The sequence below is a fragment of the Ictalurus furcatus genome, unplaced genomic scaffold (genome assembly GCF_023375685.1).
Source record: "Ictalurus furcatus strain D&B unplaced genomic scaffold, Billie_1.0 scf5, whole genome shotgun sequence".
NCBI lineage: Eukaryota > Metazoa > Chordata > Actinopteri > Siluriformes > Ictaluridae > Ictalurus > Ictalurus furcatus.
Window position 1 is genome coordinate 556,656 of NW_026521054.1, and position 17,351 is coordinate 574,006.

Here is a 17,351-nt window from a genome sequence, read left to right on the forward strand (position 1 = left end):
ATCTCTGTATGTCCTGTGTAAACGGAGTTAGAAGAACCGTGTGTTTTGTCTAAAGCAGCTGTACTCTGGCAATAAATGAGCAATTAGACATTCACCAGAACTGTGTTTCCAATCAAAGCCCTTTAAGCTTCAATACCAGTGTCACAATAACAGATCAGACTTCCAGGATGAAGTGTACCAGGCTGGGACTAAAGCCAGAAGGTCATTAAGGTATAAGGGGGAAATCTGGGACGGGGTAAAAATCCTGTCCTGATGAAACCTTTCAGAAAATTCAAGACAAGGCGCATACGCTGCAAAAAATGACCTTGTCCCAATAAAACCTTTAAGAAAATCCAACTCACAACGCATGCACCACAAATGTAAGGTATCATATAGATATGAGTAATTCATGAAGGCGATGGAGATTGGTTTGTTTTTAGAAAGAAAAGGTTAATGCCCCGCCTAGGGATAATTTTACTGCTTCAGAAAAGTATATAAAGACGTGTGTGTGTGTGTGTATAATTCAGACTTTCTGCAGACTGTCTCACTTTGTTGTTTCAATAAAGTTTGATGACCTTTGGCATCTACAAACCCTCTGTCTCTGAAGTCTTTAACTTAGGTTGGAAAGATTGTTTTCCACGACACTCTCACGTGTCCCTCAGTGCAGATTGGGCGGTGTGATACACTGATACACATCATAGGACCAGAAAATAGAATAATCAGTCATGTCTATTGATAGATATTTTCCTATATCCTCTATATCACCGATGTCACATGCTGTATTCATATTGTTCCCATGGTGACAGTGTTCTGTTTCTCTTCTTCTCGTTTGTGAAGTTCTGTTCAATGTCACTTTCAAATGAAAGGAGAAAAGAAAAAGTGCCTTTCACTGGTGTTTAGTTCACAAAATGATCAGAAAGCAGTGATGAATACATGCAGTTATTCTGTAGAGATCATTTCTTCATCAGTTTTAGAGAAAAGGTAATAAATGGTGGTAGAAGGTTTTGTCCACATGGCCCCGCCCTCAGTGCAGACGTAACGTGTTGGTGTAAAAAGTGAAACTCTTCTGTAACAGTACCAGAGGTTTGTTTAAAGATGATTAGAGTAATTATTAACCAGCATTAATCCAAACAGTGCAGTTCAGTGTTACATTAAAATAATAAACCATGCAGTAATACATTTATAAATAAAAATACTCACTCAGCTCTTCTGGAGTCTTTGACCACTGGCAGCAGCTTCAGAAGACATTCCTCTGATGGGTCATATTTCCACAAATTAAACACATCCAGCTCCTGATCTGAGTTCAGTAACACAAACACCAGAGCTGACCACTGAGCAGGAGAGAGTCTGGTTCCACTGAGACGACTGAGACCTCCTCTGTTCAGGTAACGTTGTACTTCCTGCACTAGAGAATGATCATTCAGTTCATTCAGACAGTGGAACAGATTGATGGATTTCTCTGGAGATGGATTCTCCCTGATCTTCTCCTTGATGTACTTGACTGTTTCCTGTTTGCTGTGAGAGCTGCTTCCTGTCTGTGGCATTAACCCTCGTAAGAGAGTCTGATTGGACTCCACTGAGAGACCCAGAAGGAAGCGGAGGAACAGGTCCAGGTGTCCGTTCTCACTCTGTAAGGCCTTGTTCACTGCACTCCTGAGGAGATCAGACATGTCTGACTTTCTGAAGAAATTAGAACGTCCAGTGCTTTGTTCCACTAACACATTTGTCTTTCTAAAAATAAAGCAGAAAAATGCATATAAAGCAGCCAGAAACTCCTGAACACTCAGATGTACAAAGCTGAACACCTTCCCCAGGTGAAGCCCAAACTCCTCTTTGAAGATTTGGGTACACACTCCTGAGTACACTGACACTTCTCTCACATCAATGCCACACTCTCTCAGGTCTTCCTCATAGAAGATCAGGTTTCCTTTCTCCAGCTGTTGGAAAGCCAGTTTTCCCAGTGCCAGGATACTCTCTCTGGTCTGCTGAGGATCAGGGTCACATTTCTGATGGTACTTTTGGTCCTTGTGTTTGATCTGAAAGATCAGGAAGTGTGTGAACATTTGAGTCAGAGTCTTGGGGATCTCTCCACTCTCTGCTTCACCCAACATTCTCTCTAGAACAGTGGCTGAGATCCAGCAGAAGACTGGGATGTGGCACATGATGTAGAGGCTTCTTGAAGATTTCATGTGTGAGATGATTTTATTGGCCAGGCTCCGATCACTGATCCTCTTCCTGAAGTACTCCTCTTTCTGAGGATCACTGAACCCTCGTACCTCTGTTACCTGGTCTACACACTCAGGAGGGATCTGATTGGCTGCTCCTGGTCGAGAGGTTATCCAGAGGAGAGCAGAGGGAAGCAGATTCCCCTTGATGAGGTTTGTCAGCAGCACATCCACTGAGGCTGACTCTTTCACATCACACAATCTCTCATTCTTCTGGAAATTTAGAGGAAGTCGACACTCATCCAGACCATCAAAGATCAACAGCACTTTGTAGGAGTCTATTAATTGTAGTTTTCTCATTTCAGGGAAAAAGTGATGAAGAAGATCCATCAGACTGAGATGTTCCTGCTTCATCAGATTCAGCTCTCTAAAGGGAAGTGGAAACATGAAGGTGACGTCCTGATTTGCTTTTCCTTCAGCCCAGTCCAGAATGAACTTCTGCACAGAGACTGTTTTTCCAATTCCAGCAACTCCTTTAGTCAGCACACTTCTGATGGACTTGTCTTTAAAGAGATCATTACATTTGATGAGTGTCTCCTGTGCTGCTGGTCTCCTGGACGCTGTCTCAATCTGTCTCACCTCATGTTCATTATTGACGTCTCCACTCCAACCCTCTGTGATGTAGAGCTCTGTGTAGATCTCATTCAGAAGTGCTGAGCTTCCATGCTGTGAGATTCCTTCATTAATTCTTTTAAACTTCTCTCTCAGGCTGGATTTCAGCTTTGGCTGATACACAGAGGCGAGTTCTAATAAACAAAGTAATAAGATGTTTTAATGTAAAATCACTGAACACAGGATTAAATGTAAAATTCAAATGCTGCTGTTCATTCCTGATTCATGTAGTAAATATTCCTGAAGGAACAGGACCATTGTACAGAGTCACCACAAGCTGGACCACGAACAGAACAGAAAAGCAGCAGATGTACATGATACTAAACTCAAACTTCAAACTAAAAGTGTTCCTATCTAAAACTATTTCCTCTCTCTAAAGTGAACCTGATGGAATAAAGCCATGACTCAGAGCTCTTACTGTTGTGCAGTGTGTTAGCGAGATCTGTGTGGTTCATGTTCTTCAGGACGTGCAGTGTGATCTTCAGCGCTCCGTCTCTGACACTGTGCAGATCCTCCTCATCCTGCACCTCCCTCTCAGTGCATGCTGGGTAATCTGGACTCAGGAGCTTCCTAAACCTCTTCAGCTCATTCTTTATCAGAGTGATGACTTTGTGTTCCAGCTCCTGGTTAGAAACACACAGGAACACATCTAAATATTATAATGTTACACACTGAGAGATGCTTTTATTTTATGAAAAGAAGAAAAGTCTCTTTGTATTCCCACAGTTACAGCTGAAATTCTGTCCAATTACCCATAATGCTGCTGCACATTATTAAATCTGTAAATTGTCATGATCTTAAATAAAAAACCTGCAACCTGCTCACACACAAGTTACACACATTAAAAAGACACACACCTTGAATATGGAGTCCAACTGATTTCTGCTGAGGTTTGATTTCTTCTTTTGTGGTCTGTGAAGAAATAAAACACATGATGTGATATAGACTATATTTATTCATAGCTGCACAACACACACTAATAAATACAGAGACAGATATTTAACACTATCCTCTTAACACAATACACTGATTTCAGGATTTCTCACTGACACTAACATGTTTATGAATAAAATAGTGATCTAGTCATTAATGTCCCAGGTGTAAATGTTGTTGTGTAGCACCACAGACCCTCCAGCTCAGGGACTGCAGGCTGAACTGAACTCTTAAAGCAGTTTTCCTCACTGCCAGTCCGAGAGCTGCAGCACTGCACAGTTTAGTGTTTTACTGCTTCAACACCTGATAAAGATCATGAAGGGCTTCAGAATGAGACCAGTGAGTTTGATCAGGTGGAACACTGCTGTAAAACACCTCACTGTACTGACCTCACATCAGGAGAACTGGCTCCGTCTCTGAAGTGAATTGGACGATCCATTGACTCGTCACTCTTCATGGACACACAGCTGGGTTCTGGTGAGTCTGATCTCTTTCCCTCCATCATTCTAGAATGAAACAGAAATATCAGCAATAATTAATACTCTGCTGTCTCAGCACTGTTACACAATGTGTCCATCATTAAACACCAATAATTCCATCTTTTTAATTCAGCTCCAGTCTGCACACTTATTAAACCAGGAGACACACCCCATACCTCAGGAATTACACTGATGTCAGGAGTCCCAGTCACAGATAACTGACTCAGATGGGTCTTAAAGCCTGTAGAGTTCACTGACTCAAAGCTACGCTGCTCTTCTCCTCCACATTACACAGTCCTTTTTACTCTTCTCTCAGTGAATGATTTCTCTAAACTGTTCTTAGATCAGATCAGTGATATATTCACTGCTATTAAACACCTTAAACCAAAGTCTAGTTCCTCTGTTAACTAGTGAGTGTTTAGAGATACAGATCTGTTCCCATGAGACGGTGTGTATTTATTGCTGGTGAATGGAAAAGTAACTCACCTCTCGTCTCTCTTTAAGTCCTGTTCTCCAGACACACTCATGTTGGAGGTCATGTCTCCTTCTCCAGATTACAGCAGGACACACGTTTACTTCACTCCAACATCGGTGTGTTAAATCAAACCCTGTATCAGCACAGAGTTCACTTACAGGAAATAGTCTCTGTATCAAGTCATAAAACAACCTGTGTACATTCAAACTTCAGTACAAACCCACAAAACTCTTCTGCATCTAGTGTACATTCAGTGTGTTTATATATTATAGCTTTAGATGTAGATACTCACTGTGTTTTTACTCCTGAAATGCTGTATTTTCCCCTCCACACAAAATGGAGACTGACTTTCACTTTCACTTCCTAACCATTTATTCTGCAGAGGGGGAGGGGCAGTGAGGTAGGGTAATAAACACACACACACACACACACACACACACACACACAGATATGGTTTGTTATCAGACAGCTTTCTGATCCATCGAGCAAAGGCCTGTAAATACTGAAAGTATAAGCCTGAAAACGCTGCAAATACAGAGAACAGAATTAAAAGTCTGGTAAAATCTACATCACACACATTATCATTTCATTACCTTCATTTATTATCTCGTGACTTCATTCAGCTGTGCACGAACAACTGTCAGAGCTCTATACAAATATATAAACTAAAATAAAATAACAGGAGCTAGAAACACTCAGCAGATCATTAGATAAAGAAGCAGAACTCATACGCTGAGTAAGTTTACTTAAATATCTGCAGAAATGTATTTTTTCTGGTTTTCCCTTAATGAGAGCGAGTATCCTGATATTAGTGAGGATTGGTGTGTAAGTAGTTTTTGTGTGAATAATGAATGTTACTCAGAATAAAAGTGATGATGGAGAGTAAGTTAAACACATTGGTCAGACGAGTAACTAACCCAGTGTTTCCCAATCGAGGTTCTGTCTGATGAGAGCAGGGGTGCATGTAAAAATCCTTCAAACATTTTCTAAAATGATCAAATGTGTAGAAAACATTTAATATAGATGAGAAATATCTGATGTCTGAAATAATAACACAGACACAGAAATAATAAGACAGATACACACCCATAACAATAATAATAATAAATTATATATAAAATAATAATAATAATAATCATATAAAACCCAATAAACCTTGAGATTATCACTTGTCACATTACAACAAAACACAGCTATAAATATGAGAACATGTATAAAACTAAACTAAACAACCTCAATTTATTTAATTCATTCCATTAAGATTTTTATTAAACATGGACCTTCACTTTCATTAAATAGACTTATTATTTATTGTAGGCTCATTTTGTAAATGTTAGCAATTACTGTAGACATCAGCAAAAAGTCGAGCTTCCTGCAGATGTCATTTCTCACATTTACAAAACCAGGTGATTATTATATTCTCCCATCAGTGTAAACGTCTCTTTATGTATAGAGACAAAAGATATTACAGAATGATCACTCTGGATGTTCACCATCAGTGTAAATGTCTCTTTATGTATAGAGACAAAAGAAAGATATTACAGAATGATCACTCTGTATGTTCACCATCAGTGTAAATGTCTCTTTATGTATAGAGACAAAAGAAAGATATTACAGAATGATCACTCTGTATGTTCACCATCAGTGTAAATGTCTCTTTATGTATAGAGACAAAAGAAAGATATTACAGAATGATCACTCTGTATGTTCACCATCAGTGTAAAGGTCTCTGTGTATAAAGACAGCAGAATGAGGTGTAATCACTGTGTCTGATGGTGTAGTGTAGTGACTGTGTTTATTTGAGAAGATACTGATGAATGAAAACATGGTGCACCCCGAAAAACTTTCAGCTTTGGCTTTATCATCTCAGCAGTATGTACAAAGCAAATCCAAATCACTATTTTAAAAACCTTTCCATGAATTTTGTGCCATCGGGCTCTCTCTATGGTCCCGCATGGATGGATCATAGAGATACCTGTACAATCGTACTTTCCGGCAAGAGTCGCCTCCAAGTCATTCATTTCCGGATCCGGCGCCGTGCGGACCGCCATGAGAAATGAAGCCTCGCACACTCAACACGCTCGACCGCGCACTCTGTAATGACGTCATTTTTGCTGGACATGTCGAGTATAAACCAGGTTTAACGCTGTCTAGCATCAGTGTTTGTGTAGGGTGCACAAATTTTTTGAAAATATTCAAAGGGTGCCGTGACTGAAAAAACGGAGGGAAACGCTGCTCTAAAAAAACATAGAAACATGCACTTCCTAAACTGGGCCACTTGATGGCAGTAAAGATCCATCCAGAGCAATGGATGAAATCTCCATCCATCCATCCATCCATTCTCTGTACCGCTTATTCTACACAGGTCACGGGGAGCCTGGAGCTCCCCGTGACCTGTGACCTGTGACCCCGTGAGCTCCCGGAGTACGTGGAGGAAACAAAGCATGCGGAGAACATGCAGGGGAGAATCAAACCAACAGTCCTGTAGGTGTGAGGTGAACGTGCTAAGCACTTTCCACCGTGCCCCCTGAATGAAATATGTGTTTCATCAATAATTATCATAAAGGGGGGAAAGGAGAGAGATATTTAATAATGGTGTTTACAAACATATAAACACCATTATTAAAAGCTAAATTACAGAATACCGCTTCTGGGAAATTGCCGTTCCCGAGTTTGGCCACGGGAGGGCAGTCATGCTGCATCCAGCACAACACACAACGCCACCTAAAACAGAGGTAAGTTTTGGGTATTTTACACAAACAGAGCTCATCAGCGTTATCACTGTTTATTGTATTATTTTGACATAAAAATAATACATGGTGGGCAGTAGTGGCTCAACGGTTAATGCTCTGTATGACTCAGAAGGTCGATGGTTCAAGCCCCAGTGCTGCCACTGTTGAGGCCTTGAGCAAGGCCCTTAACCCTCTCTGCTCCAGGGTCACCGAATCACGGCTGATCCTGTACTCTGACCCCAACTTCCTAACAAGCTGGGATATGCGAAGAAGAGAATTTCACTGTGCTGTAATGTATAATTGAAAAATAAAGGCTTCCACTTCTATCTTCTGACCATTATAATTATTTATTAACCATTTATTATGGTGGTGTTGTTTGTTTTTTATGCACCCATGGTGGAAACATTTCCTCTTTGGGGAAATTTATATCTGTATTCTGCTTAATCGATAGAAACCCAAAAAGTACAAATTCCAGTCACGTTAGTATTGCTTTGTTGGTCAGTTGATGCAGATTCACATAATTTATTCAGGGGCACCACAAAAAATGATGGTACTGAACTTCTACAGACTTGAGGAACATGTGATTGCAGCTGAAGAAAAAATAGGAAGCATTTGCCCAATTTGATACTGAACGAACTCTTGAATTTCTTACTTTTGTTGTTTCAGGGCAAGATTCAAGAGGACAAGACATTCACACCCAAGAAGTATTATGCAGTGTATTACTCCGAAATATGCCATCAACATGGTGGAAAGGCAGAAAGTGTGGAAGCAGAGAACGTGGATTTCAAGTTCCTTCACCAGTTCGGTGCCGAGGAGTTTAAACAATTTCACACAACATATAGAGGGCTAAAGAAAGTTCTTCACTGATCACATGATTGGTCATTACATGTACAAGCACGACACTTGTCCCAGTCCTGAAAAGGACTTTTGGCTATTCCTTTGTTCTTTTCCTGCACGTGCAGTCATCGCCTTCAGTTGTTCTGCATCTCGCTTTATGGGAAGTCAACTAAATTCCCATTGGTGGGCCTAGTAAGATGAGGAAGAGAAGTTGGCTTGGTGCCTTGACATTTGGTGTTGGATGAAGGATATATAGAATAAATGTAAGTTTTTGAAACGTTATAATTTAGAAGTGCTCCGTGTTTATTAAAAGGACTAGCGTTTCATTTTGCCATCCAATGTTCCACTGCCAAATAGAAAGGCTAGCGGGGTTATGTCCATCTACGATACACCTTACCAGTAGACGCTGTTAAATGTTATTGACCTCCTGACTATTGTCACACACTCCATTGAAATAGCAAATAGGCTGGTGATAAGATTCTTGTTCAAAATATATATTTGTTAAACCCAAAAAGTATTTAAAATGAATTGGCCTATTGTGTTCTTTTGCAACGATTGGATAACGTGGCAAAACGCATTGTGATGTGGGAGAATTTCTAAATTTTCCATCCATTTCGTGCAGGGTATAGCGAATGAGTCTTACCTTAACTTCCTAGTGATGCATTCTGTACGAAAAAAAATAAGTGGATGTCGAAGATCTCAAAGAAGAATAACTTTATTACAGCGTGGCAGTGACAAAGTACATGAAGCACTTTGGGAGTCAAAGTGAACCCCGAATAATATGAACACAGACATTTATACTGTTTCAAACCAGGTTTTCTGTATGTAATGTAAATTAAGGATAGCTTTTGATTCTATCACTTTCTGTTCTCACAGTACGGATGTTACAGGTGTGACCCAAAATGGTGAGGTGAAAGGATTATCGAGACAAATGTCTTTCTGAATGCTAATTACAGTCACGTAGCCCTTTTGTTCAGGGATGGTTCTTGATGTCCCACTGCTGCTCCCATGCTATAACTGTGTGAATGTCACTTTAGGTGATATTATACACATATTTCTGAGACCCAGATAAATTGTCCCTTTGATTTCTGCTGATTGTGGATGCGATACAAAATATCATGCTGCAATCTTACAGGTGGAATCAACACTGGAGTGTCACCACATCTGTACAGTAACATGTTGTCATGTATGATTAGCTGTGCATCATGCTTGGCAAACAGACCGTCTACAATAGTTTGTCCGTTGCTCTTCGGTCCGATTGCTTCTGTCACTGAAGGGTCACTCTGAGTGCTTTTCAGGCCTACCGGTTCTCTAATGTAAAGGCTGCAATTGATTTTAGCCCTGTGACACCTGAAAATGTTATTCCTTCCACGGCAGCTTTCTTTGCTAGCTCATCAATTATTAAATTACAATCAGCATGTTTGGTTTGTGGACAGGCCCAATTAGGGTTAATGATGGAGAAAGGCAAGGTCTATTAAGAGACAGATGTATAGACGATGACGATTGTTTACATAAAATAAAATCGGAACTAACGCAATTAAATGACGAATGGTTTTTAGACGTGCAATTACAGGTGGATATTGACACAAACTATACAGGAAACCACAAAAAGTTATAAAAGAGCTAAAGAGCCAGAGAACTGATAGAACTATTACAGGTATTAGAGACAATTTGGGCAATATTGTTGATAACGAGAAAGATAAGAGATATAAGAAAAAGATGTCAAGCAGCCTCAAGTAAAATAAACATAGAGGGGGGAAAAAAACAGATTTTTTAACGACGTGCTCACCATTAAGAAATATAGACACACAACATTTAGAAAACCCCATTAAGGAAGAGGATGTATTAGCAATTCTGCAGTTAAACGAGGGGAAAAGCCCGGGACCTGACACACTAAATTTTATAAAGTGTGTAAGAGAGACATCTCTGATCTATTAACTGATTTATATAATGAAGGACTACAGGAGGGAACTTTAAATGAACTGTTTTACCGTTGTGTAATTTCATTAATATATAAAAAAGGAGACCCGACCGAACTTGATGACTGGAGACCAATAGGGTGAAGTCAGCTAAAATGGGCCACTTTTTGGTAAATGGTTTATAATACCATCAAATAAGCTATACATGATATGATATTTTTATAAATTAGCATGGGTCTCTTCTATATATATATATATATATATATATATATATATATATATATATATATATATATATATATATATATATTAAAATTATGAGGGTTAGCGTATCGGCATGTATCCTCTTGAGCCACAACACAATGTTCAGGCAAATTGGGCCAGCTGTTCAGTTAAAATGGGCCAATATAAAAAGATAACTACACATTTTAACAGTAAATTGACACTATTGTGTTGAGTGTGCCATAGCAGCAACACCGTAAATATATTTAATTTAATAGAAAGCACATCTTCTCCACAGCTCTCGTGGTACAATGAGTTGCACTGACAGCAGCACACCCTAAATGTTCCCGCTGCATTGAATGCTGAAGGACTGTTGTGGTCTCTCGTTTCTCCCCAGCAGTAACCTCAACACAGGGTTTACCCACCTCCCCAACCACACGGGTAGAGGAAAACTGGTCTTGCAGGACAAATACATCACAATTCCAAAGATGTGATGGAACGTCTCTGATTGCAAGTTCCTCCAGCAGGTCTTCATACTGTGGAAACCACTTTCCTACCACACCAGGGTTCAGCCCTGCTGCTCTTGCTGCTGAAAGGGCCTCTGGTGTCCTGATGCTGAGGTCTGGATTCTGTTTTAAAAATTTCAAAACCAGTAATACCCAGCCGTGCCTTTTACTTCAGAGAAGCCTTTGATATTACTGGTCTTTGCGTAATTAAATGCAATTCCCTGGACATCTCTTTTGGTAAGGGGGAAAGCCTCTTTTAGAGAGGAGTTTGATAAGACTGGCCAGTTCTTTCTCAGAGTCCACTGGCAGGTACTGTTTCTCCCAGATGCAGAGCCAAAGCCACTTTGCCACTAATGCGCCTATGCAAAGTCATCTTTGGAATGTTCCAAGCCCTTGCTAAAGAGTGAACATTTACTGTTTGTCCTCTCTCAACTATCTCCTGGTATTCATTAATGGCCCGCCTCATTCTGTCCTCTCTCCACTGGTTGTACTGACATCTTCCTTTCCCTTTCTCTTCTCTCTTCTTCTCTCTCTTTTTCCTTTCTTTGCCTGTCCTCCTGCCATACTGTCTGAAATGCACAATATTTAGAAAGATTTTGTACTGATGTATATCTAGGCCTATGAACCATTTTTCACCCTCAATTTCTGTATAATTTCTGTGTAAGAGTGTGTGTGTATGCGGCCCATTTTAGCTGAAAACTCTGGCCCATTTTACCTAGCTGGTTAAGCTAAAATGGGCCACTACCTAAAATGACTTTTCACAAAAATCAAAGTTTCTTTTTAAATTTAAACATTGTATTTGACAGAGTCTGTCAAAACATTGTTCATAGAGCTTTTGCTTCATTGGTAAGCGTACTTATAATTGCTTTATCACCCTTATTAATGATGAATGAAATTTACTATGCCATGATCACTTACCATACAATTTCTCTGACATGCTTCATATAACACTCTGCCCCGCCCACTTTAAGAACCTTAGACCAATCAAAACTATTGTCAAATAGTGTTGTTGAAACAATGTAAGATCCGTTATTGTGATTGGCTGTAAAAACTTAAAAGGCTATGAGGCTCCAACCTTATCTGGCCCATTTTACACGATGGCCCATTTTAGCTGACTTCACCCGAAGTTTAATGAATTTTGACTATAAAATCATCACTAAAATAATCGTAAACCAGATGAATGACACGCTAAATAAAATAATAGAGATCGAGCAGATGTGTGCGATTAAAGGCAGCTACATGTGGGATAATTTGGGAACAGCAAGAGAACTTATGGATAAAAATTTCTTTATTGTGGGCTTGGACCAAAAAAAAAGCATTCGATCTAATATCGCGAGAATATTTATGGTGTGTGATGGACCATTACGGCTTCCGGAGAAGTTTATTAACATGATTAAAACACTGTATAAAAAATCTAAGATCAACGTTAACGTATGTTATACGTTATCTTATATATATATATATATATATATATATATTAATTTAAAAAAGGGGGGGGGTTGTTTATAGTTTTGCATTTTATAGTGCTAAACAATACAAACACATTTAAAAATATTTCATTTGTTACAGCATACCTGATTGGATAATGTTTCATTTCTCGTCCACATCCCAGCATGCACCTGTGCACAGAGAACCAGGCAGCAAAGTGGGTGCTCAATCACCATCGGGGGGCTCAGTACACACTGTGGAAAAGGACACACCACATTTGTTGGTACAAATATTCTCACATACACCAACCACCACCAACATACATACCTGTAAACTGCAAGTCACTTCTGTCTTGCTAAGGAGAGCATGAAGTCCTTAATAAAATAAAATAAAATAAAATAAAATAAAATAAAATAAGTAAATAAATAAAAAGCAGAAATTAAGTTTAAAATCCTCAATTTCAAGAAACACTGATAGTACACACTTTTGATAAACTTGGTACATTTGGTCTCCTACCTGCAGGCAATCTAGACACCGGTAGGTGAATGCTGACTTTCTGTTGTGAGACACAGTAGTGGATGGTGTCCACTGAGTGTCCACACATACTAAGAGTGATGGGTTGTTCTCCATCAGTAAAACCGCTGTGGCAGTGAGTCAGAACTGTTAGGCACTTCTTATAGGCTTCAATTAGCACCCACTCCTGCAAATATATAGCACATAACAGGCTCAGCATGGACAGTCCTTATGCAAAAGGCAAATTGCAGGGTGCGTCTTTGATTGATAAACTCAAGGTCATGCACACATCAGATGTTGGAGTAGGTACCTGGCCACTGAAAAGTAGTTTTATGACTGCATTCAGATCTCCTGTTCTGTTAGCTCAAGGCAGCTATTATAAATTGCCGTTATATCCTCTCAGAAATTCAGGTTAGCGTAGGTGAGGCAGCCAGCAATAAATATAATAAATATTTACATATGACCTAGAAATCTTGTCAGAAATCACTTCAGGCTACAACATACATGCACACATACAGGGTGTCGACAAAAAAAGAAACTTGTAACGATATTAATCGGTACAATATTTAAGGACCTAATAAGGATTACATGCAGCCCTTTGACTACAGAACAGCTTGAAAAATTCTTGGAATGCCGTCACGCAAGTCCTGAGTGCATTGTGTTGGGATGTTCTTCATTCTTCACCAGGAAAACCCCTCCGTTCGTTAAGAGATAAAGGAGACGGACATCTACTGAGTCTGCATTCCAGATACTCCCATAAAAGGGTCAATGATGTTTAAACCTGGTGATTTAGGAGACCACTGTGTTAGTGTTCACCAAACCAGTTTTATACAAGGGTAGTACAATCATGTGACATGGGATTATCATCATGAAGAAGTGTTTGTAGCATACATTTCATCTGGTCTTGAACAATTATTTCCAATTTCTCATGAGTCTAAGTTTCGGGTTCTTTACACCAGGTTATGATTCTTCATGCATTGACATTTGATGCAAAAGGTTTCTGAATGGCAGCCCTGGTTTTGCAAAGCTCATAATGCACAGATTTGCTGAGACTAGTTCATGGACATGTTCATTTAATAGCTTTACTATGTTCGTCCATAGCTACTGACAATAGCTTCGTCAGTAGCTTTGACTTGCGACCACTGTTCCTCTTTGCTGAACCCTTTTGTCCATGTTTGATATACTCTTCCTTGATTTTGAAACATTAACGGCATTTATACACCTAGTTCATTTGAGCACTCAAAGCGGTCTCGGGCCTATATAAGGTATATATGTGAACATTCAAGTGATCTCAGACCCCCCTAAAAGGACCCACAAATGAATCGTACTCAGACCACCTTCTGTGGTTTTGATTGATTTGTGCATTGTGAAAACAAAGTAGTCTCGGTCTGCTTCACGTTTGCTTCATACAGTAGATAAAGAACCTGAGAGTTGCTGTACATGTATAGCTACAGTTTTCCGTTACCTAACAGAAAAACAACTCAGATGTTTTACTTTGGGATCATGTGGTCCTACAATAATGTCAGCATTTTCGTTAGCAACATGACATTAACTAATAGAGCCACTGTAGTAATAGCAATAATTTTATAGAGCTTAAGTTGTTAGGCATCAGTATTAACAGAACTGTCAGTGACTGGAACAATAGTTACAGTATAAATCAGTATACAGTAAGTAGGTAATATATGTAGTGTATGCATGCATTTTGTTTACCCCAACCAGCCACATCAACCAGTAGCACTATGGCATGAAGCATAAACTGATTTTGATGGTTGAGCATCAAAAATGCTTCTGGTATTTCACTTTAAATCTGCTTTGACTGCTCTGTGTTTCAGCCAAATCATAGCATTTCAGCCAAATGACTGTATCATGTAAAGCAACCATCTTGAATGGCATAGTCACTATTAAACTATGGGAAAAGAGTTAGTGTGAACACCAAGTGATCAGAGATCTCATCAACACTAAAATTTCCAGAAACAGAACTGGGTCCACTTTCGAGTCCAACTGTACTGTGAGCACCAAAAGCACTGAGGCCATTTGCAGCTCCCTTTCAGGTCTCGCTTATATTAAACATAGAACTTTTGAAACCAAATCTTTCGCCATCCCATCACCAGTGAGCTCGCCTCAATCTCGTCAAGTGATGAATGAAATCTGATCTGTGCTGCGACTCTGACCCTTCGGCTCATGATGAATTGAGCAAACGCGCTCAGTTTTTAATTGCAGCGTCCTAACTGAACTAAATGATTTTTATTACTAGAAAAAAGCAAAATGACAGTAGGGGCAATGCCGCAGCGGGCAAGTGATGTAATCGCTGTGTGGCCGGACACCATGTAACACCGGGAACACCGACTAACGCATCAAGCCAATTTTGGGGACTGATGCACCTGCAATTACAACACCCACTATTTAGCCGAACTGGAGCTCTGTCAGTTGCCTGTTAATTCTGAAAACTCATTAAGGGATCATTTTCAGACCATTTTTATAGTGGCTGCATGCTGTTAGCTGGCACAACGATTCACCCATACACAATAGCTGTGCTTGTCAAGATGCTTTTTCATGTACTGTTAGTTATTTTGTCCACTTCCTGCACGTCGAATACTTCCTTCTTATTTGAAGGCTTCCATGTATAGATTTAAATTTACAACCACATGTAGAACTTTGACCTTCAAGAAATCCCTACTCAGAGCCAATCATTTCCATACACCTCAAAGACATGACAAAGACAAAAGTCCTGTGATCTTCAGACAGATCTTGTTGGTTTTAGTTTGTGCAGGAATAATACGTGCATTTGCTGCTATGGTCGCACTACCAGAACTCCTGTAGAGTGTGCACATATTGTAATATACTAGTACTGGTGAGTGTGTTAGTACTCACATCACTGGCACACCACTCTTGCATCACTGAGAATGTGTGTGAGCTTCATCTGCAATGTGAAGGCTGTCACCCACAATGGTTCCATCTCTATGTCTTGGTCCACGTCGCGTACTACTGGGTCCATACCCTGCAGAAATCACAAATCCCCAACACACATTATACTACTGATATTAAAGAACATGGCTATATTGCACCCCACATGATTATTACATCTATAACTGCAAGTTAACATTGCTTAGACAAACACACATAAACACACTGCATGCACTTGAGCAGCTCCAAGAAAGCATCAAGTCCTTCCAGAAACTTCTCCCTGAGCTTGTCGGTCCACTCTGTTGGACGGCTAATCAGGACATATCCGAGTTTAAAAAAAAAAGTTTAATGAGAATGATTAGCTATTAATTATCATTAATAATGATATTCTCTGACAGACAGTGTAACACATTCTGCTTTTTTCCCAGCCGTACTTGAGGTCTTCTATAAGACTCTGGACCCTGCGGAATTTAAAGACCTTTTGTGCACTGTAGAGTTCAAACTGAAATCGACCCTGCTGGTCTGGATGTCTCAGGTGATCATGGAGTGTGCGGACGATCGTGGTCATCAGGCTCTCCTCTGTGATCAGCATCCGTGCCTGTAATGAGGATAAGACCACAAATCAGTACTTCTAATAGTGATAAAGTTAACATTTTGTTACAATTCCAATAAATAGTCAAGTGCACTTCGTTCAACCCTACTTTAATAATAAATGTTTTCCCCAAATAGGGAAAATGACCTTGCTGCTAGATCTTTAATCATTCTATTAAGCAGTATATTCACTATACAACTGGGGGGAAAGAACAGTTAAAGTGTGAACATTCAGAATTGAATGAATCTAAGAAGACTGTTTCTCCCAACACGTACATGATACCAAAGCCACTGCACACCAGATACAGTGGTGCTTGAAATGTGAAAGTTTTCTATATTTCTGCATAAATATGACCTAAAACATCAGATTTTCACACAAGTCCTAAAAGTAGGCAAGAACCCAATTAAACAAACCAGAGTGAAATATTATACTTGGTCAATTATTTATTGAGGAAAATGATGTAATATTACAAATCTGTGAGTGGCACAAATATTGTACTTCTAACCATAGAGTAAGAACCTCGAAGATTAGCAGTTAATTTGCCTGAATCTCAAGAGAAAGTGGGTCATGCAGCAAGAAAACAACCTTAAACACACTTTTCTTCTTTAACCATTTTTGGTAGAATGAATTAAGTGAATGTTTTGGAATGTTCAAGTCAAAGTCCTGACCTTAATCCACTAGAAATGTTGTGGAAGGACCTGAAGGAAGCAGTTCATGTGAGGAAACCCACCAACATCCCAGAGTTGAAGCTAAAATTCCTCCAAGCCGATGTGCAGGACTGATCAACAGTTACCGGAACTGTTTAGTTGCAGTTATTGCTGCACAAGGGGGTCACCCCATATCCTGAAAGCAAGGGTTCACATACTTTTGCCACTCACAGATATGTAATATTGGTTCATTTCCCTCAATATATAAATGATGAAGTATTATATTTTTGTCTCATTAGTTTAATTGGGTTCTCTTTATCTATAACCCCAATTCCAAATAGGCTGGGA

At 39.6% G+C, this 17,351-nt stretch overlaps 2 protein-coding genes across 4 annotated transcripts in view; both read right to left on the bottom strand.

The window, feature by feature from the left end:
* The window catches only part of LOC128604893 (NLR family CARD domain-containing protein 3), a 10,409-nt gene extending 4,718 nt beyond the window's left edge, over positions 1-5,691 (bottom strand). The window contains exons 1-6 of the mRNA XM_053619992.1: positions 4,996-5,691; positions 4,715-4,836; positions 4,139-4,255; positions 3,674-3,728; positions 3,235-3,439; positions 1,180-2,950 (exon numbers count right to left, since the gene is read on the bottom strand). Of these exons, the coding sequence (XP_053475967.1) occupies positions 1,180-2,950; positions 3,235-3,439; positions 3,674-3,728; positions 4,139-4,255; positions 4,715-4,767 (2,201 nt within the window). The 5' untranslated portion in view covers positions 4,768-4,836; positions 4,996-5,691. The remainder of the gene's footprint in view (positions 1-1,179; positions 2,951-3,234; positions 3,440-3,673; positions 3,729-4,138; positions 4,256-4,714; positions 4,837-4,995) is intronic.
* Positions 5,692-10,528: 4,837 nt separating this feature from the next.
* On the bottom strand, positions 10,529-16,156 carry LOC128604920 (E3 ubiquitin-protein ligase UBR2-like). 3 transcript variants are annotated; one of them, XM_053620043.1, is made up of 4 exons: positions 15,732-16,156; positions 12,864-13,047; positions 12,675-12,721; positions 10,529-12,601 (listed from the first exon to the last, which is right to left on the bottom strand). In XM_053620043.1, exons 1-4 carry the CDS (start codon positions 15,753-15,755, stop codon positions 12,476-12,478), a joined length of 381 nt encoding a protein of 126 aa, XP_053476018.1. In that variant the 5' UTR covers positions 15,756-16,156; the 3' UTR covers positions 10,529-12,475. The 3 variants fall into 3 exon arrangements, 1 of the variants encoding a protein (XP_053476018.1); XR_008385369.1 differs by lacking the exon at positions 12,864-13,047; XR_008385368.1 differs by lacking the exon at positions 12,864-13,047 and having other exon boundaries at positions 10,529-12,721.
* Between the last annotated feature and the right edge of the window lie 1,195 nt (positions 16,157-17,351).

Coding starts and splice junctions, on each gene's coding strand:
- LOC128604920 (XM_053620043.1), bottom strand. CDS start 15,755: ATGCAAGAGTGGTGTGCCAGTGAT. Junction 13,048..15,731: donor AAGAGTGGTGTGCCAGTGAT/GTGAGTACTAAC, acceptor ATATATTTGCAG/GAGTGGGTGCTAATTGAAGC. Junction 12,722..12,863: donor GGTGTCTAGATTGCCTGCAG/GTAGGAGACCAA, acceptor TATTTTATTAAG/GACTTCATGCTCTCCTTAGC.